The sequence below is a fragment of the Hemitrygon akajei genome, chromosome 17 (genome assembly GCF_048418815.1).
Source record: "Hemitrygon akajei chromosome 17, sHemAka1.3, whole genome shotgun sequence".
Lineage (NCBI taxonomy): Eukaryota > Metazoa > Chordata > Chondrichthyes > Myliobatiformes > Dasyatidae > Hemitrygon > Hemitrygon akajei.
The window spans coordinates 7,683,880-7,710,816 of NC_133140.1; the positions used below are offsets into that span (position 1 = coordinate 7,683,880).

The following is a 26,937-nucleotide window of genomic DNA, read 5'->3' on the forward strand; positions in this document are numbered from 1 at the left end:
GTCTGGGCCGGACCCTGTTTGGGAGGTCTGCCTCTGCGCCGCGGTGCCGGAAACTCGACTGGCTGCGCCACGTCCACATGGGCCGGTTTGACTCGGTCCACCGTGAAAACCTCCTCTCTCCCCCCAACGTCCAGCACCAACGTGGACCCGTTGTTCCTGATCACCGTAAACGGCCCCTCGTAGGGCCGCTGTAGTAGTGGCCGATGCCCGCCCCTTCGTACAAAAACGAACTTACAGTTTTGCAGGTCTTTGGGTACGCAGGTCGGGTTCTGCCCATGCTGCGAAGTGGGTATGGGGGCTAGGTTGCTGAGCCTCTCGCGTAGTCTGCCCAGGACTGCTGCGGGTTCTTCCTCGTGCCCCCTTGGGGCTGGTATGAACTCCCCGGGGACGACCAGGGGTGCACCGTACACCAACTCGGCTGACGAGGTGTGCAGATCGTCTTTGGGTGCCGTGCGGATGCCGAGCAGGATCCAGGGAAGCTCGTCCACCCAGTTAGGCCCTTTCAGGCGGGCCATGAGAGCTGACTTCAGATGACGGTGGAAACGCTTCACCAGGCTGTTCGACTGTGGGTGGTAGGCAGTTGTGTGGTGCAGCTGTGTCCCCAAAAGGCTGGCCATAGCTGACCACAGGCTGGAGGTGAACTGTCGGAGGTAATGTGGACCAGTACACCAAAGCAGGATACCCAGGTGGTGATCAGTGCCCGGGCGCAAGATTAGGAGGTGGTGTCGGTGAGCGGGATCGCCTCTGGCCATCTGGTGAACCAGTCCACGATAGTGAGGAGGTGCCGCGCTCTGCGCGACACTGGCAGGGGGCCCACGATATCCACATGAATGTGGTTGAAACGCCGGTGGGTGGGGTGGAACTGCTGCGGCAGAGCTTTGATGTGCTGCTGCACCTTGGCCCATTCACTGACCTGCTTGCGGAGTCTGTGCCAAACGAACCTGTTGGCTACCATCTGGACGGTTGTCCTGATGGAGGGGTGCGCTAAGTTATGAATGGGGTTGAAAATGTGCCGCCGCCAGGCTGCTGGGACGACGGGACGGGGTTGGCCGGTGGTGATGTCACAGAGTAGGGTCCTGTCACCTGGGCCTACGGGGAGGTCCTGGAGCTGCAAACCAGAGACTGCGGTTCTGTAACTAGGGATCTCCTCGTCTGCCTGCTGCGCCTCTGTCAGTGTCTCAAAATCTACCCCTTGGGAAAGGGCATGAATGTTAGGGCGAGAGAGCGCGTCCGCCACGACATTGTCATTACCCGAGACATGCGTCGTGTATTCAGAGATGTAGGACAGATGGCGCTGCTGGCGGGACGACCAGGGATCGGACACCTTTGTGAACGTAAAGGTAAGCGGTTTGTGGTCCATGAACGCGGTGAAGGGCCTACCTTCTAAGAAGTACCTGAAATGCCGGATTGCCAGGTATAGTGCCAACAGTTCCTGGTCAAAAGCACTGTATTTGAGCTCAGGTGGTCGCAGGTGTTTGCTGAAAAACGCCAGGGGTTGTCAGCGACCCTCGATGAGTTGTTCCAGCACTCCACTGACTGCCGTGTTAGATGCGTCCACTGTGAGGGCGGTATGGACATCCGTTCTGGGGTGCACTAGCATCGCGGCATTTGCCAAGGTTTCTTTCGTTTTAATGAAAGCGGCGGCGGACTCCTCATCCCAGGTAATGTCCTTGCCCGGACCCGACATCAGGGCGAATAGGGGGCAGCTGAAGGGAGGAAGCGGTGGTAGAAATTTACCATACCCACGAATTCCTGAAGGCCTTTGATTGTAGTGGGTCGGGGGAAATGGCGGACTGCATCTACCTTAGCGGGCAGAGGGGTTGCCCCGTCTGTAGTGATCCTGTGGCCCAGGAAGTCAATGGTGTCAAGCCCGAACTGGCATTTGGCCAGGTTGATTGTTAGACCGTAGTCACTCAGTCGGGCGTAGAGTTGATGGAGGTGGGACAGATGCTCCTGACGACTGCTGCTGGCTATGAGGATGTCGTCCAAATAGATGAAAGCGAAGTCCAGGTCGCGTCCCACCACATCCATTAACCGCTGAAATGTCTGTGCGGCATTCTTCAGGCCAAACGGCATGCGGAGGAACTTGAAAAGGCCGAACGGGGTGATGAGTGCCATTTTGGGGACGTCGTCCGGATGCATCGGGATTTGATGGTATCCCCGGACGAGGTCTACCTTGGAGAAGATCCGTGCGCCGTGCAGGTTTGCTGCAAAGTCCTGAATGTGCGGCACAAGGTAGCGGTCCGGTGTTGTAGCCTCGTTCAGCCTGCGGTAGTCGCCGCATGGTCTCCAGCCCCCTGTCGCTTTGGGCACCATGTGCAGGGGGAGGCCCATGGGTTGTCGGACCGCTGTATGATCCCCAATTCCTCCATCCTCTTGAACTCCTCCTTCGCCAGTCGGAGCTTGTCCGGGGGGAGTCTTCGTGCGCAGGCGTGGAGGGGTGGTCCCTGGGTCGGGATGTGGTGCTGTACGCTGTGTCTGGGCATGGCTGCCATGAACTGTGGTGCCAGAACCGATGGGAAATCTGCCAGGACTCTGGTGAAGTCATTGTCAGACAGCGTGATGGAGTCCAGGTGTGGGGCTGGCAACTGGGCTTCACCCAGGGCGAACGTCTGAAAGGTCTCTGCGTGGACCAGTCTCTGCCTCGGCAGGTCGACCAGTAGGCTGTGAGACCGCAAAAAATCCGTACCCAGAAGCGGTTGGGCTACGGCGGCCAGTGTGAAGTCCCATGTGAACCGGCTGGAGCCGAACTGTAGCTGCACCGTATGGGTGCCATAGGTCCTTACTGTGCTGCCATTCGCGGCCCTCAGGGTGGGACCCGGTGCCCTGTTGCGGGTGTCGTAACTCGACTGAGGTAAGACGCTGATCTCAGCACTGGTGTCGACCAAAAAACGGCGTCCCAACAGCTTGTCCCACACATACAGGAGGCTATCCCGATGGCCAGCCACCGTAGCCATTGGCGGCGGCTGGCCCTGGCGTTTCCCGGGAACTTGAAGGGTGGGCTACAATGGCAGGCTTCTGCACCCCACCGCTGGTGGTAGAAGCACCATTGTTCGTTGGTCTCCTCACCTCTGCCTCTGGGGTTACCGGGCCTGGTCTGGTTTGCTGCTGGGAGCGTGGCCTGGTGATCTTTGCAACGGATGCCCTACTCTCCTTCTTGGCGTTCCACAGCAAGTCCGCCCGGGCTACCACCTTCCGGGGGTCGCTGAAATCCGCGTCGGACAGCAGCAGGCGTATGTCCTCGGGCAGCTGCTCCAGGAATGCCTGCTCAAACATGAGGCAGGGCTTGTGACCTCCGGTCATCTCGTTCATCAAAGCTGATGGCGGCCTGTCCCCCAAACCATCCAGGTGCAGTAAGCGGGCAGCCCGCTCGCGCCGTGAGAGTCCAAAAGTCCTTATGAGCAGGGCTTTGAATTCCGTGTATTTGCCGTCCACTGGGGGAGACTGTATGAACTCCTCAACCTGGGCCGCTGTGTCCTGGTCGAGGGAGCTCACCACGTAGTAGTAACGTGTGTCCTCCGAGGTTATCTGCCGAACGTGGAATTGGGCTTCTGCTTGCTGGAACCATAGGTGAGGTCGCAGCGTCCAGAAGCTTGGCAGTTTCAACGAAACCGCATGAACAGATGCGGCGTCGGTCATCTTCAGCCCAAATATCGTTTGGGCCGTCGGGGTCACCAATTGTAGCGGTGTGCTACACACAGCACTGAAAATAACGACACGGAATCGGTAAACTGCAGTTACAAAAAGATTTTATTCGAACTTCACAGCCTCGCTTTAAAGCCTTCCTGATCCCGCCCTCCCCGGGCGCGGATGCTGTAGGGGGCACGTATTCACAGTCCTGTCCCGCGCGTGGGCTTTTCCCCTTGCTGGTGAAGCAGACTTGGCGCCCTTTTGGGACTGGCCTTTATGCCGGCGCGCTGGCTATTTGTGAGCCGGTTCGAGTGCGCTAGGAAGTGGGTCGCCACAACACCATTATTAGTGGCTGTACCTTCAGCTGTTGAGCCATTAAGCTGTGTAATTCCCTCCCTTTGCCTCCCCTTCTGTCATTTTGTTTCCTGCTTAAAACCTACTCCTTTGATCAAACTGTTCCAGCATCTTATTATCTTGGAAAGTGTCAAATGTTGTTTAATAACATGCTTTTGGTGATCACTGGAATATTTTGCACTGTGTGAGGTGGTATGTCATTGTGAAAAGGAGCAAGGGAGAGAAGAATAAGTGAATAAAGCACTTGTATCTTAAGCAATTACTACAAATACCCTGTGGGCAGTGGCCCAGAAAAGTAAACACTCTATGTCATTCCCACCTCCCAGTCAGTAAGTGCTTCAGCAGAGTTAGGTATGACCCTGCCAAGATGGACATTAAAGAATCTGCTCTGGGTTCAAGATGATCTGTGGACAATGGTGACAGGGTTCTGTTGCCAGCAGTATAAACTTTGGTGACATATGCCATATGTTTATGGGATGGCAACATCATTCATCTAAGCAGGGAGATAATTTGAGGTGCTGAGGATGGCAGCTGGATTTGAGAATGGATAAATGCAAGCAGAATCAGAATCAGGTTTAACATCACTGGCCTATGTTGGGAAAGTTCTTCTGTGACAGCAATACATTGCAAAACATCATAAAAAAAACTATCAGTGACAATAAGAGACATACAGTATATGAAATTAAATTAAATAATGCAAAAAGAGAGCAATAAAAATAGTGAGGTTGTGTTCATGGGTCAGTGGACCATTCTGAAATCTGATGACAGAGGGGAAGGAGCTGTCCCTGAACATTGTGTGTGTTTCAACTCTTGTACCTCTTCCTTGATGGTAGCACCGAGAGGACAACATGTCCTGGGTGATGGGGCCTTGATGTTGGGGAGGCTAGTGCCCATGATAGAGCTGGCTGAGTTTACAGCTTTTTCCAATCCAGTGCAATGGCCCTTCCATTCAGATGGCGATGCAACCAGGTAGAATGCTCTCCACACTACATCTGTAGATATTTATGAGAGTCTTTGAAGTGTCCTCAAACTCCTGTGAAATATAGCTGCTATCTTCTTTACTGCCTTTTTAATCGCATCAAAATGTTGGGCCCAGGTTAGATCTTCAGAGATGTTGACACCCACAAACTTGAAACTGCTCACCCTTTCCACTGCTGATCCCTTGATGAGGACTGGTGTGTGTTCCCTTGACTTTTCCTTCCTGAACACATCAATCCCTTGGTGTTACTGATGTTGAGTGCAACATTGTTGCTGTGACACCACTCAACCAGCTGATATACCTCGCTCCTGTATGCTGCCTCATCACCATCTGAAATTCTGCCAACAATAGTTGTGTCATTGGCAAATTTGTATATGGTGTTTGAGCTGTGCCCAGCCACATAGTCATGGGCATGGGGAGAATAGAGCAGTGTGCTAAGCACACATCCTTGAGGTGTGGCCATATTGATTGCTAGTGAGGAGGAGATGTTATTTCCAATCTGCGCTGACTGTGGTCTCCCAGTGAGGAAGTCAAGGATCCATTTGCAGAGGGAGGTACAGAGGCCCAGATTTTGGGGCTTGTTGATTAGAACTGAGGGTATGATTGTGTTGAACAGCAGACTGACGTAGATATTACTATTGTCCAGGTGATCTAAGGCCAAGTGGAGAGCTAGTAAGATTGTATCCGGGAAAGAGATCACAGGGTCACTGAATGCTGCAGGGATTCGTGCAGGTGTAGTTTAAAAAAAAAACACCTCTTTATTGCTTTAACAGAATGAAAAGAAAACACATTAGCAACACACACAAAATGCTGGTGGAACACAGCAGGCCAAGCAGAATCTATAAGGAGAAGTACTGTTGACGTTTCGGGCCGAGACCCTTCGTCAGGACTAACTGAAAGGAAAGACAGTAAGAGATTTGAAAGTAGTGGGGGGAGGGGGAAATGCGAAATGATAGGAGAAGACCGGAGGGGGTGGGGTGAAGCTAAGAGCTGGAAAGGTGATTGGCGAAAGTGATACGGAACTGGAGAAGGGAAAGGATCATGGGACGGGAGGTCTCGGGAGAAAGAAGTGGGGGGAAGCACCAGAGGGAGATGGAGAACAGGCAAACAACTAAATATGTCAGGGATGGGGTAAGAAGGGGAGGAAAGGCATTAACGGAAGTTAGAGAAGTCAATGCTCATGCCATCAGGTTGGCGGCTACCCAGCCGGTATATAAGGTGGTGTTCCTCCAACCTGAGTTTGGATTCATTTTGACAGTAGAGGAGGCCATGGATAGACATATCAGAATGGGAATAGGACGTGGAATTAAAATGTGTGGCCACTGGGAGATCCTGCTTTCTCTGGCGGACTGAGTGTAGGTGTTCAGTGAAATGGTCTCCCAGTCTGCGTCAGGTCTCACCAATATATAAAAGGCCACACCAGGAGCACCGGACGCAGTATACCACACCAGCCGACTCACAGGTGAAGTGTCGCCTCACCTGGAAGGATTGTCTGGAGACCTGAATGGTGGTGAGGGAGGAAGTGTAAGGGCAGGGGTAGCACTTGTTCCACTTATAAGGATACCCTGAATGGTGGTGAGGGAGGAAGTGTAAGGGCAGGTGTAGCACTTGTTCTGCTTACACTTGTTTGCATGTTCTCCATCTCGCTCTGGTGCTTCCCCCCCTTCTTTCTCCCGAGGCCTCCCATCCCAAGATCCATTCCCTTCTCCAGCTCTGTATCACTTTCGCCATCACCTTTCCAGCTCTTAGCTTCACCCCACCCCCTCCGGTCTTCTCCTATCATTTCGCATTTCCCCCTCCCCCCACTACTTTCAAATCTCTTACTGTCTTTCCTTTCAGTTAGTCCTGATGAAGGGTCTCGGCCCAAAACATCGACAGTGCTTCTCCCTATAAGATGCTGCCTGGCCTGCTGTGTTCCACCAGCATTTTGTGTGTGTAGTTTGAATTTCCAGCATCTGCAGATTTCCTCGTGTTTGCTCAGAAAACACATTAGATCATCCATGGGTTGAAAATGCAGCAAAGTTAAAGAAAAGGGAAAAAAATACTTAAATCAAACGAAAAAAAGAGCAAACATCCTGCCATTAAAAAAGCAGTCAATTCAGATCGTTACTTCCATCATCCTGAATATTGTTGTGCAGGTGTAGTTTTATTCTCCCTTTCACATACAACTGGAATTGGAACAGAACACATTTGGATGCACAAATACTAATAAACTGGGATAACCATTCTGTTATAGCACCCAGTCATTGTGGGACTATTTATGGACAAATACGTTGCAGCCAAAGGGAGGTGTGCCTCATTCGGTCCACATTGCATTAACTGCTGGGCTGGCCACAGCTGGCCTGGCGTCTCTGAGAAATTAACTAGTCTGGCCTACTATTAGAATATGTATGTCTCTGAACACCTATGGCCATGTGTGTTTCCACCCTTTTAAACCTGGTTTACCAGCCACAAAATATTGCTGGAAGCTGCTTTGGTGCAGAAGGTTATTAAGATGCAGAACACAGACAGCTGCTGCTGTTTGTGACTGGCTGCTGCCGTGAGAAATTTAACACAGAAAAATTATGAAAATGGGGCTGGGGGTCTGCAGGGTGTCGATGCCAGTCCTTTGAAGTTTTTTATAATTAATCATTTCTGCAGATAATGCGTTTGTGTTTCGTTTTTAATGGTGCAGCCATGTTATTTGTGGTGCAGTGTAGGTCACCTTGAGAACTCTGCAGATGAATCTGGAAGATCATGAGTGCAATGCTCAGCCACAGTTATGAATATGAAACTCACTAAAGTCCATCAGCTGGTCTTGTATCTAGTGCAATTTGCAACAGGGGGAGAGGGGCAAATTTAACATGTGCAATCAGACATGCTTTTGTTGCAGGCAGCCTTGCTGTTTGCTATAGCTCCAAACTAAAAAGGCTTTGGGACATTCTGCACTAGTAAAGGCTCATGTGCAGACTGCAAACAAACACAAGCATGATTTAATAGAGTGGATACAAACACAGTGTGGTTGCACGTACTGAAATAGGTACAGATTTTATATTGTAGCAGAACAGGGTGCAGGTAGGGTACAGACAGGCGAAACTTGTACACTGGTTCAGGCCAACAGGACCACTTAATGTGGTGGGTAACTGATAAGCAGTTATATCTCACTGCAGTGCCCAAGGGCAGGCACAGACCTGACCGAAGCATTGTGGAAAGGTGACTGATGGCTCAGCAATTTTATTCAGCTTTGTCACAAGGGTAATCTGGAAACCATTCACAGCAATTTGTTGACCATTTAGCACCACACATGAGCTTTATTCTGCTGAAGACTCTTACGTTGTCCTTTGACCTTCAGTACTTGATCAGGCAGTTGAGTGAGTGTGAAAGGACTGTTACTGAGAGGAGCAGTAAGGCTCTACCCTCCTGTCAGGGCATCTTCTGACTATATTTGTTATTAATGGGGATCTTGGGAGAGTAAAATGTCAGTGGATAGTCATTTGTTCCTGGATCTCACCTCTAAATGTGCTTGAGAATATTAGCTGTTGAATGTATTCACGAACTAGCTCCATTGAATTCAGTGGAACTAAAGCAGTGACTAAGTAGTGGTAAAACAGTGAATGACTCCATTGGATGAATGGCCTAATTCTGCTCCCATCTCTTATAGCCATGTGATATTGTTCCATGCCTTTAACACAGGTAACTATTTATCAAATTTCTATCCCAATACAGTCGGCCCTCCTTATCCGAGAATTCAACCAACTGCAAATCACAAAAACCCGGAAGTGCTGTTCCAACACTTGTTGTTCGAGCATGTACAGACTTTTTTTCTTGTCATTATTCCCTAAACAATGCAGTATAACAACTATTTTACATAGCAATTACATTGTATTAGGTATTATAAGTAATCTAGAGATTATTTAAAGTATACGGGAGGATGTGCGTAGATTATCGTGGATTGGGATCGAAAAAAATCGCAAGTTCTCTTAACTAAGTAAGTCGGAACAGGTACATCCGGTATTATTTAGCGTCAGTTAGTCAAACATTTGTCTTCGTATATAGTATATATTTTACCTTTCTATGCATATAAAACACTTAAGAACGTATGTTTCAGCGCCGGGCTCGGGAACGCAAGATCGCGAGTTCGATCTAGTGACAGATCACTCCGAGTGCGCTCTCCACTGTGCCAGGTTGATGTGGAGGATCAAAAACCCCAAACCCCAAAACCCAATAATTAAACCACTGCGTTGCTTAGTAATAATTGTAGCTTTCAATGGGGCACAGCCTTTCTCACTTTATCCTTTAAAATTGTTCCGATTGTTGACTGATGTAGCCTAATGCTTTTCCAATGACCAATGGTGTTTCACCTCTTTCCGATCGCTTTATTATTTCCACTTTATTTTCAATCATTATCGTGTTTATTTTCGTGAACAGAAACACTGCGGATTCAGATCTCTGCAGTTCACCCTAATGTCTACCGCACTGAGACAGGTTAAATAAGGTCTTGGGTTCGGCTGGGTCCTAAGATCCACCGTATTGAGACAGGTTGAATAAGGGACTTGAGCATCCACGAATTTTGGTATCCGTGGGGGGTCCCGGAACCAATCCCTCGCAGATAAGGAGGGCCGACTGTACTGAAAACGCATATACTGCTTCATTAATGGATTGTTTTTAAGGAAAGAAAGGAAAAAGGAGATTAGGCTTTTGTTGGATAATTAGGCTGTTACTTCCAGTCACCCACATAAATCAAACCTCATTACCCAGTTCATAAAGGTATTGTGCCATATTGAACTTGTATCACTTTCACGGAGGCACTGTGGAATATTCCACTCCCTGCCCTTTTTTTATAACGATATAACAATTACAACATGGAAACAGGCCATCTCGACCCTTCTAGTCTGTGCCGAACGCTTACTCTCAGCTAGTCCCACTGACCCACACTCAGCCCATAACTCTCCATTCCTTTCCTGTCCATATACCTATTCAATTTTAATTTAAATGACAATACCGAACCTGCCTCTACCACTTCTACTGGAAGCTCGTTCCACACAGCTACCACTCTCTGAGTAAAGAAATTCCCCCTCGTGTTACCCTTAAACTTTTGCTCCCTAACTCTCAACTCATGTCCTCTTGTTTGAATCTCCCCTACTCTCAATGGAAAAAGCCTATCCATGTCCACTCTATCTAACCCCCTCATAATTTTAAATACCTCTATCAAGTCCCCCCTCAACCTTCTACGCTCCAAAGAATAAAGACCTAACTTGTTCAACCTTTCCCTGTAATTTTGTTGCTGAAACCCAGGTAACATTCTAGTAAATCTTCTCTGTACTCTCTCTATTTTGTTGACATCTTTCATATTATTTGGTGACCAGAACTGTACACAATACTCCAAATTCGGCCTTACCAAAGCCTTGTACAATTTTAACATTACATCCCAACTCCTATGCTCAATGCTCTGATTTATAAAGGCCAACATATACCAAAAGCTTTCTTCACCACCCTATCCACATGAGATTCCACCTTCAGGGAACTATGCATCATTATTCCTAGATCACTCTGTTCTACTGCATTCTGCAATGCCCTACTATTTACCACGTATGTCCTATTTTGATTAGTCCTACCAAAATGTAGCACCTCACACTTATCAGCATTAAACTCCCATCTGCCATCATTCAGCCCACTCTTCTAATTGGCCTTAATCTCTCTGCAAGCTTTGAAAACCTGCTTCATTATCCACAGTGACACCTGCCTTAGTATCATCTGCATGCTTACTAATCCAATTTACCACCCCATCATCCAGATCATTAATGTATATGACAAACAATATTGGACCCAGTACAGATCCCTGCGGCACACCACTAGTCACCAGCCTCCAACCTGACAAACAGTTATCCACCACTACTCTCTGGCATCTCCCATCCAGCCACTGTTGAATCCATTTTACTACTTCAATATTAACACCTGACGATTGAACCTTCTGTGCAGAACCTTGTCAGAGGCCTTACTGAAGTCTATATAGACAACATTCACTGCTTTACCCTCGTCAACTTTCCTTGTAACCTCTTCAAAAAATTCAGTAAGATTTGTCAAACCTGACCTTCCATGCACAAATGCATGTTGACTGTTCCTAATCAGACCCTGTCTATCATATATACTGTCTCTAAGAATACTTTCCATTAATTTACCCACCACAGACGTCAAATTGCTAGGTTTACTCTTGAAACCCTTTTTAAACAATGGAACCACATGAGCAATACACCAATTCTCCAGCACCATCCCCGCTTCTAATGACATTTGAAATATTTCTGTAAGAGCCCCTGCTATTTCTGTACTAACCTCCCTCAAGGTCCTAGGGAATATCCTGTCAGGATCCGGAGACTTATCCACTTTTATATTCTTTAAAAGTGCCAGTACTTCCTCTTCTTTAATCATCATAGTTTCCATAACTACCCTACTTGTTTCCCTTACCTTACACAATTCAATATCCTTCTCCTTAGTGAATATTGACGAAAAGAAATTGTTCAAAATCTCCATCATCTCTTTTGGCTCTGCACATAGCTGTCCACTCTGATTGTCTAAGGGACAAATTTTATCCCTCATTATCCTTTTGCTATTAATATAACCGTAGAAACTCTTTGGATTTATTTTCACCTTACTTGCTAAAGCAACCTCATATCTTCTTTTAACTTTTTAATTTCTTTAAGATTCTTTTTACATTCTTAATATTCCCCAAGCGCCTCATTTACTCCACGCTGCCTATATTTATTGTAGATCTCTCTCTTTTCCCGAATCAAGTTTCCAAAATCCCTTGAAAACCATGGCTCTCTCAAACTTTTAACCTTTGCTTTCAACCTAACAGGAACATAAAGATTCTGTACCCTCAAAATTTCACCTTTAAACGACCGCTATTTCTCTATTATATCCTTCCCATCGAACAAATTGTCCCAATCCACTCCTTCTAAATCCTTTCGCATCTCCTCAAAGTTAGCCTTTCTCCAATCAAAAATCTTAACCCTGGGTCCAGTCCTATCGTTCTCCATAGTTATATTGAAACTAATGGCATTGTGATCACTGGACCTGAAGTGCTCCCCAACACATACCTCGGTCACCTGACCTATCTCATTCCCTAACAGAAGATCCAACACTGCCCCTTCTCTAGTTAGTGCCTCTATGTATTGCTGCAAAAAACTATCCTGCACACATTTTTTTGGAGTCTCTGCATTCTGTTCTGATCCACGTACTATCAAAGAAACACCTCTCCCTTGTGATTTGGAGGAGGAATTAACTGATCTTGTTGATAGAATCGATATGGGGTTGTAATTCCATCTTTTCTGAGACAGTGCTTGAGGATGGACTGCTCGATCAGTGGTGAGGAACTTATGGCACTGGACAAAACTTCCAAGACAAAAAGACTTTTCAGATAATAAAGTTTTCTGCATTGAGTCACTGAAAAAGCTAATAAGCAATTAGATTTTGGCTGATGCGTTAGGTAATAATCACATAGTACAGTTGTAATGAGCTTCAACACTTGGCCTCAATATTCAATGGATATCCAGGGTCTGTGTTGTGTAGTAGCAGGGGTAGTGAGGATGGCTCCAGGGCGCTGATTCTGGCACTGTGGATTCTGATGGCTTGGCACATATTGGCACCAGTGACAAAGGTAGGAAAAGGGAGGAGGTCCTGAAGAGCGAATTTAGGGAGCTACATAGAAACCTGAAAAGCAGGACTTCGTAGGTCGTAATCCCTGGATTGCTGCCTGTGCTTTGTGCCAGTGAGGGTAAGAATAGGCTATTTTGGCAGATGAATGTGTGGCTGAGAAGCTAATTGAGGGTGCAGGGTTTCAGATTTCTGATTCACTGGAGAAGGTATAACCTGTACAATAGGGACAGGTTACACCTGAACCCGCGGGGTGCAATATCCTTGTGTGCTGGCTTGCTAGAACTGTTGGGGAGGGTTTAAACTGATTTGGAAAAGGATGGGAAACTGAGTGATAGAGCTGAGGATGAGACAGTTGGTATACAAGCAGTGTGTAGTGAGACTGCGTGGAAGGACAGGCAGATGGTAGGACAAAACTGCAGCCAGTGTAATCAGTTGCATTGCAACAGGGGGTTCAAATTGGAAAGGAGGGCAAATTACAGACTAAAGGTGTATAACCTGAATGCACGCCATATATGAAATAGGGTAGGTGATCTTGTGGCGCAGCAGAAGATTGGCAACAATGTCGCTGTGGCCCTCTTTGAGTTGTGGCTGAAAGAAGATTATAGTTGGGAGCTTAACATCCAAGGATACACATTGTATTGAAAGGACAGGCAAGAAGGCAGAGTGGGTGGAGTGTCCCTGCTGATTTAAAAAAAACAAAATCAAATCTTTATATAGAGGTGTCATGGGAAAATGTAGAATTGTTATTGGTGGAGTTATCGAACTGCAAGGGTAAAAAGACCCTAATGGGGCCCCTGAATAGTAGCCAGGATGTGGGCTACAAATTACAATGTGAGATAGAAAATGCATCTCTAAAGGGCAATGTTATGATAGTCAGGGAAGATTTCAATGTGCAGATAGATTTGGAAGATCAGGTTGGTGCTGATTTTGGATCCCAAGAGAGAGAATTTGTAGAATGCCTACAAGATGGCTTTTTTAGAGCAGCTTCTGGTTGAGCCTGTTAGGGGATCAGGTATTCTGGATGGGTGTTGTGTAATGAACTGTATTTAATTAGGAAGCTTAAGGTAAAATAACCCTGAGGAGGCAGTGACCATAATATGATAGAATTCACCCTGAAATTTGTGAGAGAGAAGCTAAAGTTAGATGTATCAGTATTACAGTGGAGTAAAGGGAATTAGAGAGACATGAGTGAGGAGCTGGTCAAAGATGATTGGAAAGGGACACTAGCAGGGATGTTGACAGAGCAGCAATGGCTGGAGTTTCTGGGAGCAATTCAGAAGGCACAGGATAGATACCTTCCAAAGACAAAGAAATATTCTGAAGCCAGAATGACACAGCCATGGCTGACAACGGAAGTTAAAGCCAACATAAAAGCAAAAGTGTGGGAAGTTAGAGGATTGGGAAGCCATTAAAAACCAACAGAAGGCAACTAAAAAATTGGTAAGGAATGAAGAGATGAAATGTGAAGGTAAGCTCGCCAATAATATCAAGAAGGAGACTAAAAGTTTTTCAGATATATAAAGAGTAAAAGAGAGGTGAGAGTAGATATCAGACCACTGAAATTAATGCTGGAGAGGTAGTAATGGAGGACAAGGAAACGGCGTATGAACTGAATAAGTACTCTACATCAGTTTTCACTGTGGAACACATGAGAGGCATGCCTGACATGTGAGATTGTTGAACCAGAAGTGAGGGCAGTTGCTATTACTGGGGAGAATGTGATTGTGAAGCTGAAAGGTCTGAAGGTAGATAAGTCACCTGGACCAGCTGCATGACCCCCGAGGGGTCTGAATGAGGTAGCTGAAGAGGTTGTGGAGGCATTAAGGTCCTGGAAGACACAAAAATTACAAATGCAACTCCACTGTTCATGAAGGGAGGAGACAGAAGAAAAGAAATTATAAGCCAATTAACTTGACCTTGGTGGTTGGGATAATGTTGGAGTCAATTGTTAAGAATGAGGTTTTGGGGTACTTGGATACACATTTTAAAATAGGCCAAAGTCAGCATGGTTTCCTTAATGGAAATCTTGCCTGACAAATCTGTTGGAATTCTATGAGGAAATAATGAACAGGATAGACAAACAAGAATCGGTGATATTGTGTACTTGGATTTTCAAAAGTCCTTTTGAAAGCCACAAACAAGACTGTTTAGCAAGATAAGAGCCAAAAAAGATACCAGTGTGAACAGAGATTTGGCCGATTGTCAGGAGGCAAAGAGTGAGAATAAATATAGTCTATTCTGAATGGCTGCTGGTGACTAGTGGTGTTCCGCAGGGGTCAATATTGGTACCTCTTCTTTTTACATTGTACGTCAATGATTTGGATGACAGAATTGATGGCTTTGTGCCCAAGTTTGTAAATGATATGAAAATAAGTGGAAGGGCAGAGAGTTTTGAGGAAATAGAGAAGCTACAGAAGGACTTGGACAAATTGGGAGAATGGGCAAAGGAGTGGCAGATAGATCAGTGTCAGGGAGTGTATGGCCATGCACTTTGATAGAAGGAAGAAAAGCATAGACTGCTTTCTAAACGAGGAGAAAATTTAAAAATCTGAGGTGCAAGGAGACCTGGATCAGTGGTGAGGAAGGCAAATGCAATGTTAGTATTCAGTTTGAAAGGACTAGAATACAAAAACAAGGATGTAATACTGAGGCTTTATAAGGCACTGGTAAGGAGTCACCTGGAGTATTGAGAACATTTTTGACCCCCTTATCTAAGAAAGGATGTGCTGACATTGGAGAGAGTTCAAAGGAGGTTCACAAAAAATTTTCAGGGATTGTAAGGCTTATCATATGAAGCGCCTTTCATGGCTCTGGGGCTGTCTTGCTGGAATTTAGAAGAATGAGGGGATATTTCACTGAAGCCTATTGAATGTTGAAAGGCCTTGACAGAGTGGTTGTGGGGAAGATGTTTCCATAGTAGGGAAGTGCAGGACCAGAGGGTACCACCTCAAAATAGAGGGACATCAATTTTGAATGGAGTTGAGGAATTTCTTTAGCAAGGTGCTGGTGAATCTGTGTAATTCCTTCCTACAGGTGTCTGTGGAAGCCAGGTCATTAAGTGTATTTAAGTCCAAGGTTGATAGATGCTTGATGAGTCAGGCCATGAAGGGTTAATGGGAGAAGGCTGGAGAATGGGGTTGAGAGGAAAATGGATCAGCTATGATCTAATGGTGGAGCAGATTTGATTCCCGAATGGCCTAATTCTGCTCCAATGTCTTATGGTCTTATGGATTGCTAGCCCCATGCCCATCCCTCCACCATCACAACTGGGTTTGGGACCGCCCATGGCAGAGTTGCATCCCGTGAAAGACAGAATTAAAAGAGAGTAACATGGGGTATTTAAGGGATTGCAAGAGATGTTTAAGTAGTACTGGGTATTGCCATATGTCATTAAGTCAGGTGATGTTTCAAAAGGGTGATATGGAAAAGTAGAGACTGATGATAGATAATTGAAAGAAGACAGCAGATGTGCTCATGGGCAGGTGGATCGTCCAGTCACCCTCACATTAGAGCCAAACAAAAGAGGATGTTGTAACCTGTTTTGTTGAAGGCTTCATGGAATCTTAAAAGGGTAAATGCCCCAATACTTCACCTGGTGCACTTTCACTTTGAATTTGATGTTGGTTGCTTCTGATTCATCAAGCCACAGAACCGATGTATGTGCTGAAGGGTTTATTTGGCCAATAATAAATGCTGCCAGACCAGTTCTGTTAGTCCCTTTAACCTACTCTTTCCCCATAGCCCTGCAAGTTCATTTGCCCAAGTCTCCTTTCTAGACAATGATTGATACTGCTCCCACTAGCCATACAGGCAGCAAATTCCAATTCAAAAGGGCCAAATAACTAAAAAATTTCCCTCACATTACCTTTGTATCTTTTGTCCAAAATGTTAAACCCTTGCTTCTGTCCTGAACCATCTACAAATTCAGACAACTTCTCTCCTTCAACCCACTCTAATCAATCCTTCATACTTTCTCCAGCTTTATCTAATTTGACCTTTATTCCAAGGGTCTTTTATTTTCAGTTTAACTGTAATTTCTCACCCATGGAATCATTTTGGGGAAACTGCTTTTGTGCAATGTCATGAACAATACCAGTTCTGAAGTCAAGCTAAACTGTATGTGATAGGGAGGCAAAAATAAGTTTGTGAGATTTGGAGAGGAAATGAAGATAATTGGTATTTAGTATATACAGAGAGTGATTTTAAAAGAGAGTGATGATGAGTATAGTAATTTCAAAGGAAGAATCTCAAGTGAGAGCTGTATCTCACTTAACAGATTAATGGAACAAATGTCATGGGTGCAGGAGACCAGTCTCACGCCTGCACCTTTGGATCACTTTTCCAGTGGAGGCGTTGAAATACATTTGTCATAGTACCCCTTTGTTTGAAAGCATGGGCAATCACTTCACAACTATGCCTGCTGCTGCACCTCTATCTGCTGAATGGCTAGTACAAAGAGGGGGACATGAAGGAAGGACAGTGACAGTGGGGCTAGGAAGGGGTAGGTCTGAGCCCACAGGGGTGAACCTCTTGGGAAGTGTGATTTGCTGGGCAAGGACATGGATTATGGGGCTAGGAAGGGGTAGGTCTGAGCCCACAGGGGTGAACCTCTTGGGAAGTGTGATTTACAGGGCAAGGACAGTGACAGTGGGGCTAGGAAGGGGTAGGTCTGAGCCCACAGGGGTGAACCTCTTGGGAAGTGTGATTTACAGGGCAAGGACATGGATATTGGGGCTAGGAAGGGGTAGGTCTGAGCTCACAGGGGTGAACCTCTTGGGAAGTGTGATTTACAGGGCAAGGACATGGATTATGGGGCTAGGAAGGGGTAGGTCTGAGCTCACAGGGGTGAACCTCTTGGGAAGCTCGATTTACAGGGCAAGGACCTGGAGTGCTGGAGTAAGACACACACCTGCCAACTGATCAAAAGGGATTAAGTGTTGTTGGAAGGATGAATTTATGTTCCTCCACCCTGATAGTGTGATACTATGAGCGCTGCTGTTGTACAGCAAGGAGAACAAGTTTCTGGTTGCACTGTTTTCTGGAAACTTGTGGTTCAGTGTTATCTTGGTACGCTGAACCACCAACAGGCCTGTTGCTACTCCCGCACTTCAGAGTGGAGCTGCCAATGGTAAAGCTCCTGCTGGGTTTAATGGAGCACCCATCTTCCTTTCTTTTCCTAGATAAGCTGTGCTTCAACACGTTCTTCAACTTTGAGGACATGCAGGAAATCACCAAACACTTTGTTGTGTGCCACGTGGATGCCCCTGGCCAGCAGACAAATGCCTCACAATTCCCTGCAGGGTGAGTCCCACTGACATTTGCCATCAACTGAAAGGTCCTAGTATTTTCTCCATATCATTCAAACTTTTGGATTATTTCTAACCAGTGACTCCCGTTATAAATGAATGTGTATGGAAATCATTTGTGCCCATTGATTGATATCGGTCATTTGATTGATATCAGTAACCCACTCTCCAGCATCCTGCTTTATGAGTTAATTAATCGGTTTGTTTCCCATGCTTTATTGTCCCTGAACAAGAGGTTGTTGCTGCTTCTCTGGTTGTTTGCAGCTTATAGATTCCCACAGTGATGTCAGATGTAGTTCAAGATTTTTTACTCCATTGCAAAGAAGGATGACAATATTTGTTCACGCCAGTTAAGGCATTATTTATTTACTACTTTGTTTTTAAAGATACAGCACGGTAACTGGCCCTTCCAGCCCAAGGAGCCTACACTGCACAATTACACTTATGTGAACAATTAATCTACTAACCTGTACGTCTTTGGAATTTGGGAAGAAACCGGAGCAGCTGGAGAAAACCCACACGATCACAGGGAGAGTGTATAAACTCCTTACAGACAGCAGTGGAATTGAACCTGCAATGGCACTGTAATATCATTATGCTAACTGCTACTGTGTCACCGCATTGTTTTATGCTGGTTTCCCTTTCCTATCTGAAAATGTTTGGAATTCTGTTCCTTATACAAACATATTTTGACACACGGAAGGTCAATTGACTGGAGTTTTTATCATTCTTTATTCATTAGGAAAAATATTGCTGCCAAATGCATGGGGAAAGAGTTTGTACTCATGGCAGTTCATAACTTTGGTCTGCAGCCTGGTGATTGTTTAAACTATTTTTCCAATCTTCAAGATTCAAGATTAAAGTTCACATAGTCAGCTGGACTAGGTGAGAGTAAGCGTTCGGCACGGACTAGAAGGGCCGAGATGGCTTGTTTCCGTGCTGTAATTGTTATATGGTTATATTTAAGTTCAAGATTTAAATTCACGTACAGTGAATTCACATTACAGTGCAATGCATTGTTTACGTTAACAACCAACACACCTGAGGGTATGCGGGAGCAGCCTGCAAGTGTCTTTGCATATTCCAGCACTAAAATAGCATGCCCACAATGCTTGGCAGAACAATACAGAACAGAGCAAAGCAAAGCAGAAAACAACAACAGCAAAGCAAGCCCTCCTCCTCCCTCCCACCCGCACACATGCACAGTCCTCTGCCTCCAAGACAAGCTGTCTCCTTCAGCCTTCAGCTTCCGAAAGACTCTGATTCAAACTCAGCATGCAGATATTGGGCCTTTAATTACCCCAAAAGATTTGCACAGATTTGGAGACCCAGTGCTCTGGCCAATGGAGCTCAACTTCCAGACTTCTGACTCAACCTTGGGCCTTGAATCTTATTCTTTTAAAGTGCCATCAAAAACTGAAATTACCAAAGGATGTACCACCATTTATGAACATCTTCCCTGCCCCATTCAAGAACTCTCAAACACGTCCTTGCACATTAAATCACAACCAACGTAGACACAACAATGGTTAATTCATCTGTTTGAGTGGTGTTGATTGAAGGATGAATATTGACCAGAATAATAGACATAGTTCACCTTCTGCTCTTCAAAATAGGATGATGAGTTGTTTCATATACTTCGGAAGTCAGATAAGGTATCAGTTTGGCATTTCATCCATAAGCTGCTCCTCTACTAGTCTCACAGTACTACACTGAAGGTCAGCCAGGAATTTTGTGCTCACTGGCGTTGAATTTCAGCTAAATTTCTACTCCTTCAAACTCAATTTCATCATGTTTTTGTGACCCAGCATTTGTAATTTTTGTGATATGTCAGTGTTTGTATTATTGTTTCCAGAGATAGCTTCTTTGCTGTCTGATATAAAGAGGGGCTGAGCTCACCAACTGTTTTCAGTGCTCTGTTGTTCCTTCAGGTACCAATTTCCAACCATGGACCAGCTTGCTGCCATGTTGCCAAGTGTAGTTCAGCATTTTGGGTGAGTCTCCATGCATGTTGTTAAGCACCTAATATTTCTAATAAACATCCCATAACTCTAATATATGAGTTATAAGGAGAGACTGGACGGGCTGGGACTGGAGCAAGGGAGGCCAAGAGTTCATCTTCAAGAACAGGGTTTCCCAACTTTTTAATGGACCCCTATCATTAACCAGGGGGTCATGGACCCCAGGTTGGGAACCCCTGTTCTAGAGAGTTATAAAATCATGGATGGTATACAGAAGGCGGATGTTCAGATTTTCTTTTCCCCAGGGTAAAGTCGAAAGCTGGAATTCATAAATTTAAGGTGAGAGGAGAATGGTTTAAAGGAGGCCTGAGGGGCCAGTCTTTCACACAGAGGGTGGAGGGGGTATATAAAACAACATGCCAGGTCAGGTGATGCAATTTCAGTATTTAAAAGACATTTAGACAGTTAGCTGGGTTGGAAAGCATTAGAGGGATATGGACCAAATGCAGGCAATTAGGATGAGCTCAGATGGGTATTGTGGTCAGCATAGACAAATTGGGCTGAAAGGAGTACGTATTTCTATGCTCTACACTCAGTGGCCACTTTATTAGCTACCTCTTTCATTAATAAGGCATTTTGGCCCACAGAAATGCCACTCACTGGTTTTTATGTTTCACATCACTCTCTGTAAACCCTAGAGACTGAGTTGTGCATGAACATCCCAGGAAATCAGCAGTTTCTGAGATTCAAGCCACCCATCTTGCACCAACAATCAATACGGTCAAATTCACTTAGATCACATTTCTTCCCCATTCTGATGTTTGGTCTGAACAACAACTGAACCTCTTGTCTGAATGCTTTTAAGCATTGAGTTGCTGCCATATGAGTGGTTGATTAGATACTTGCATTGTGGAGCAGGTATACATGTGCACCTAATAAAGTGTTCACTGAATATGTAGCTCTATGACTGACTGTAAATGAGTGATGTAGAATAGGCATATCTGGTTTGAGCACTAATGGCACAATAATTTGGTATATCTGCTTCGAACATTATTTCTGAAATTCCATTTCATTAGTATTAATCAGAGCAAATTATTGGAAGTGCATTTAGTGCCTACATGCATGAGTTGTTAAACTCCAAGGATCTCTGAAGAATATTGTAATATAAAAGTTCCAACATGTAGCAGAACATCTTTTTGTCCAATGTGGGTGAAGCCCCATGCTCTTGTGCACAAATTGCACCAGGTAAGTAAACCACACTTTGCACAGCATACAAACATTTAGGTCACCATGTTGTCTGTTATGCACAAAGAACCTGCTTAAATGACATCAATCTTGGTGCAGCACTTGTCTTGGACCCATCCCATTCGGCTTTTGTACATGTGATTGATAAATGATGTGGGGCACTTGCAGAGAACTGGTGATGCCCCATTCAGAACGGCTGCAATTTTTAAATGGCTGCACTGTCACTGTTCAGTTAGCCACGGGGTTTGTGACATCAAGTACCACAGGAATAGAGTCCAAGCTGAATTGGCTGCTTTTGGTACCTTTGCCATGTGTGCTTCAGTGATGGTTCGGCAGGGTATACTACAGGAATTGGGGTTACAGGAGAGGGAATATAGGATGGACAAGATCTGTTGGAAAATCCTAGGGGTGAACTGAAACAGGAACTTGTAGGAACTCCATCTCCCATGATTAACCATGTTCCTACCTATAGTTGTCTGAGCAGCTATATTTCTGGATGCTAAGGAAGGGTTTTCATATATATAGAACCTTCTACAGACCACACATCAACCACGGTCTGCTCTGACTGTAGACTATGGTCACTGTCACCCCTACCTATTTACCTACTACATCACAGCCATATGCCTATCTGCCATTGAGGACATCTTCATAAGGCAGCACCTCAGGAAGGTGACATCCATCATTAAGGAGCGTTGTGTGCTATCTTTTCATTGCTGCCATCAGGGAGGAGAACCACACACGATGTTTTAAGAACAACTTCTGCCTTCTGATTTCTAAAAAGTCAATGAACACTGCCTTGCTATTTTTTCACACTAGTTATTTATTTTTTATTGTAATTTGTAATTTTAATGCCTCACACTGTACTGTTACCACAAAGCAATAAATTTCATGATGTACAGGACGTTAGTGATAATAAATCTGATTATGATTACCCACTGGATCATTCAAACTGTGGCAGCACATGATCAATGGTGTTCGTCAGTAACTGCTGCTCATCGTTGCAATTAATAAATTGCTATTCCTTCCTAGTCAAGGAAAACCCACTGTCTCCTTGCTTTGCGTCCACTGGTTGTTGTAGATGAGGACCATAGGATTCGTGAAAGATCAGAGTGAAGTGCCAGACTCATGTAAACCTCAGGTTCTGTCGGCTGCGTAAGATAATCTCTGGCCTTGCCAAACGAGTCCATCCCGAAACCCCGCTGTTTGTGTGGATGCTACATGACTTGTTACAAATCAGTACCACGAAAAAACAGATAGTACACTGCATACAATTAAATGATTTAGCTTTATAATCCTTAATTTGACTACAGGGTTAATGAAGCAAAAGCAAAAAAAACCCCCAAAATGGCCCATTTTAATGAAACAAGTCTAATGTGCACAAGTTGGAGCTCACGGTTTCCCCTTTGACCTCCCCAACCTTCGTCGGATCATGGCTCCACTCCAGCATCTTTTCTCTTCATGTCCCGCTGAACAAAGTTTCAGATCACCCAGGTGGCAGGCACACATCACGAAAACACCCTCTCGTCATTGGAAGGCTCACATTCCAAAACACCCGGTATCTCTAACCATAACCCAAACACGGCTTCTACAGAAAGAGCATTACACTTACATTACCAGTGAAACCTTTCCCAAGGTGTTACACTCATAATGTATCAGGCTTCTTATGTGATCTCTGCAAAAATTGCGTAGACTCCCTGAATGTGCAGCTGATTGGTGTCATGTTTCTGGAGAGCCTGTATTTCACCCCAAGCTGTACACAGAGGGCTAAACTTTCGGAAAACAAGGCTATCTTTTTCTTATTTCCTTGGTACTTCACCATTCTAGACTGCTTCTGGTGCTGGTGCCTGATGGCAATGGTCAGTAGTGTACTCAAGATGATCTGGGATTCCCCATAGAATTCTGGACTAAGTGAAGGCTCAGCTCTTGCCTGGTCCACCAGGGCAATGGCAGTGACAATGATGAAGAGGAGGAGGAGGAGGATGAGAAGGCAGAGAACCAGACTGAGAAAGAGAATATCACCAGATCGCAACAAAAGGAAGTCCCCCTCTGAAAGTCTGCCAGGACATATCTTGTAGCCTGGAGATCCTCTTGTTAACCCCACACAGCTAGCTGCAGACTCAGTTAGGGAGACAATAGCCAGGGCATGGGCATTCAGCTTTGGATTAACCAGCTGTGGTACACTGTGACAGTGGTGTGGCAATGGAATAATTACATCTGATTGGAACCTCAAACCATAAACTGGGAATTTAGGTGCTTTTTTGGTATATTTTCTTCCTTTGTAGCATATTGTTATTGTATGCTTAATCTTGCACTGTATTAACGCTCCTCATTGGGATTTGGGGTTTTTAATTTTGTAAAATGTTTTGAAAAACTAATAAAAAAAATTTTTAAAAACCAAAAAAAAAACAAAACCATAAACTGGGAAGGCCAAGGAATCTCTATTATCTATAGTGCCACTTTTCATCCTTTCACTCTGAAAGCCCCTAAAATCAAAATTATTTCTATCTGGACCAAAACTGGTAAATTCTATTATCTAAAATGTGGATTTAAACGCTAAGGTTGGGAGTTTCTCTGTCAAACATCACACCAGCAATTGGTGTTCTTATGTGTATCTAGTGCAGCTATCCAAGTTGTTTTGCTTGGTTACATTGGTCACTTCTGGCTGCAAGTATCCTGGTAGACTTCTGCTCCCTTGAGTTACAGAGGCATCAGATGAAAGGTGCTCTGTAGCCACCTTCTGATCGACATGGCTGGGCTTGAACCTGTGCTGTCATGTGAGGAATGACAGAAACTTGGGCTGTCTAGCTGTTGGCCATGGGTGAGAGCACTGCAGAGAGCACATCCTGGTGCACAGAGCCATGATGATTCTTGGGTGATTAGTTGTCCCTTGGTGAAATGCAAGTTGCTCTGTAGCCATCACTGCCAGCTTCTTCATAACTTTGTCACACAGACTTTGTCAAACAGTGGGCCCTGCCTCTGTTAGGATGGAAGTTAAAAGGTGAGGATTAAAGCTTAGCTTTATTTGTCACATGTACAGTATGTCGAAACATGCAGTGAAATACATTGTTTGGCCCAAATCAAATAAGCGAGGATTGTGCTGGGCAGCCCACAAGTGTCACCCTAGCTTGCCTACTGTAATCGTTAATCTTTGGGATATGGGAGGAGACCAGAGTACCTGGAGGAAACCTGTGCAGTCATGGGAAGAGCATACAAACTCCTTAGACATGGTGATAGGAATGGAAACCTGATCTCACAGCTGGTGCTGAGAAGTCATGTGCTAACTGCTACAGTACTCAAACAAGCTCCATCAACTGCTATATCATGGGTGCTGGCATCTAGCTGCCCTTTACTGAGAACCTGGGAGAGAGATGCTGATAAGCCATGGTACCTCTTTCAAGTGATGTGGCAAAGATGCCAAGTATAACCATACATATTCCTAACCCCTATTAATATAGGTTTCCCTCTGATCTTATCCAAGCCCTCACAGGTAGATCAGTAGGTGAACATGTCCTTATAGATCCCACACATCAGCTTCTATATTCCTCTAGCCTTCCCATAGTCTTCTCGTTGACAGGTGTTTTACTATGTATACCCTTAGCCAAGCCTCTCAATTCTAAGCATGAGGATATGGCCTTGGCCAAATGTGATTTCCTATGAATCTACAATGATACAAGACCAAATTGCTATCAACAACGATGAGATGACCTACAGATAGGAGTTGGAAGAGATCGAGGCCTGGTGCCATACAAGTAACCTCTTCATCAAATTAAGACAAAGGAGACAGTTATTGCCATCAGGAGAACTCGCACCACTCACACCCCTCTTTACTTTGGCAGCATAGCAGTGAAAACAGCGAGCAGTTTCAAATCCGTGTGAACGCACATCTTGCACAACCCCTCATGGTCCCATAACACATCCTACACAATCAGGAAAACTCACCAATGCCTCTACTTTCTGAGGAGCTGCCGAAAGCTGGACCTTGCACAACTATACTCATACTATTCTACAGATATGCAGTAGAGAGCATAGTAACATACATCATGGCAAGGTATAGAAACTGCACTGTGGCAGACAGGAAGGCTCAACAACAGATAGTCAAAACTGCCCAGCCCAGCCTGTCAGCCATCAAGGAAATTTCAAAATTCAAAGTTCAAAGAAAATTTATTGTCAAAGTACATATATGTTGCCATAATCAACCCTGAAATTCATTTTCTTGCAGGCATACTCAATAAATTCGGTAGCCATAATTGATTCAACGAAAGACCGCACCAGCAGAGCAGACAACCAGTGTGCAAAAGACAACATACTGCAAATACAAAAAGGAATAAAAAGGGAGAAATAATAATAATCACTAAATAAGCTTATAACCCCCCTCACCGGACTTGTACGCAAACTTGCCTTGATAGCGAACTCTGCTAACAGCCACGTGTCTCAGCGGTGAGAAGACCACCTTTTACAAACACTACACGTCTAGGGTCAGTAATGATTTAGGGTTCAAGCAAATAGGAACGTCATGATGTTCTGATGAAAGAAACTTTGATTTGAGTGAATGCTGTGTAAACGCTGCCCATGCAGTGTTGTTGGTCAGCCAGAAATAACGGGTCATACACCGCATAAAATTATAAAGGAAGTATATTTACAAATTTCAGCTTTATCAAATGGTTAATAGGAAAACGGAAAGAAAAAGAAAAGAAAAGGGCCCATTGCGGTTAAGCCAGTCCAATGTGCACAAGACTGTTGGAGCTCACACTGGAGTCATCTTTTACTCACACGCTGGACCCACGGTCTGTGTGAAAGCATGCACCACGTTCTAAACTTCCCTCAAAGTCCAACTCAAGCAAACTGGCTCTCTCCCAGGAGAAATGGCCCTACCTCCTTGGAGCCATTCATCTGCACAAAGCACTTTATGCAACGGGGACTCTCCTTCCAATGGCGTTCTGCAGCATCTTCCCTTCTGTCCTGCTCTGCAGCTCCCACCAAAAGCCCCTGAATCAGACTACTGTCCTTCAGAGAACTCTTCCCCACAATGTTGATTGGCTAACTCACATTCCTAAGTTGAACAGCAAGGCTTCTTAGCTGAAACCAAAACATTCTACCGGCAGAATGCACTGCTTTTCATGACAACTGCTGAAATTAAATACCTATAGCATAGCAGTAGAAATCTTAACTAGTGCATTACAAGCAATAACAAAAAAATGAGATGAGGAGTCCATAGGTTGTGGGAACATTTCAGTGATGGGGCAAGTGAAGTTGAGTGAAGTTATCCTCTCTGGTTCAGGAGCCTGATGGTTGAGGGTTAATAATTGTTCCTGAATTTGGTGGTATGAGTCCTGGGGCTCTTGTACCTTCTTCCAGATGGCAGCAGTGAGAAGAAAGCATGACCTGAGTGGGGGCAGTGGGGGTGGGTCCTTGATGATGGATACTACTTTCCTGTGACACTGCTCAAAGTAGATGCGCTCAGTGGTGGGGAGGCCTTTATATGTGGTGGATTGAGCTTTTTGTAGGATTTTCCTTTCAAGGGCATTAATGTTTCCATACCAGGCTGTGATGCAGCCAGTCAATATAGTCTCCACCACACATCTACAGAAGTTAGTCAAAGTTACAGGTGTCATGCTAAATCTTTGCAAACTCCTAAGAAAGCTGCCGTGCTTTCTTTGTAATTGCACTTATGTGCTAAACCCAGGCCAGATTCTCTGAAATGATAACACCAAGGAATTTAAAGTGGTTGACCCTCTCCTCCTCTGATCTTCCAATAAGGACTGGCTCATAGACTTCCAGTTTCCTCCTTTGATTTGGGCTACGACAGTGAAATCATCAGCAAACTTAAATA

General features: G+C 45.1%; 1 protein-coding gene across 6 annotated transcripts in view; it reads left to right on the forward strand.

Annotated features, from left to right (window-relative positions):
• ndrg4 (NDRG family member 4) overlaps positions 1–26,937 on the forward strand; it is a 214,831-nt gene that overhangs the window by 146,768 nt on the left and 41,126 nt on the right. For 5 of the 6 annotated variants that reach the window (XM_073069634.1, XM_073069631.1, XM_073069633.1 and 2 more), the window contains 2 exons: positions 17,776–17,896; positions 19,833–19,895. In XM_073069634.1, the coding sequence (XP_072925735.1) occupies positions 17,776–17,896; positions 19,833–19,895 (184 nt within the window). The remainder of the gene's footprint in view (positions 1–17,775; positions 17,897–19,832; positions 19,896–26,937) is intronic. The other variant, XM_073069635.1, reaches the window with a different exon arrangement.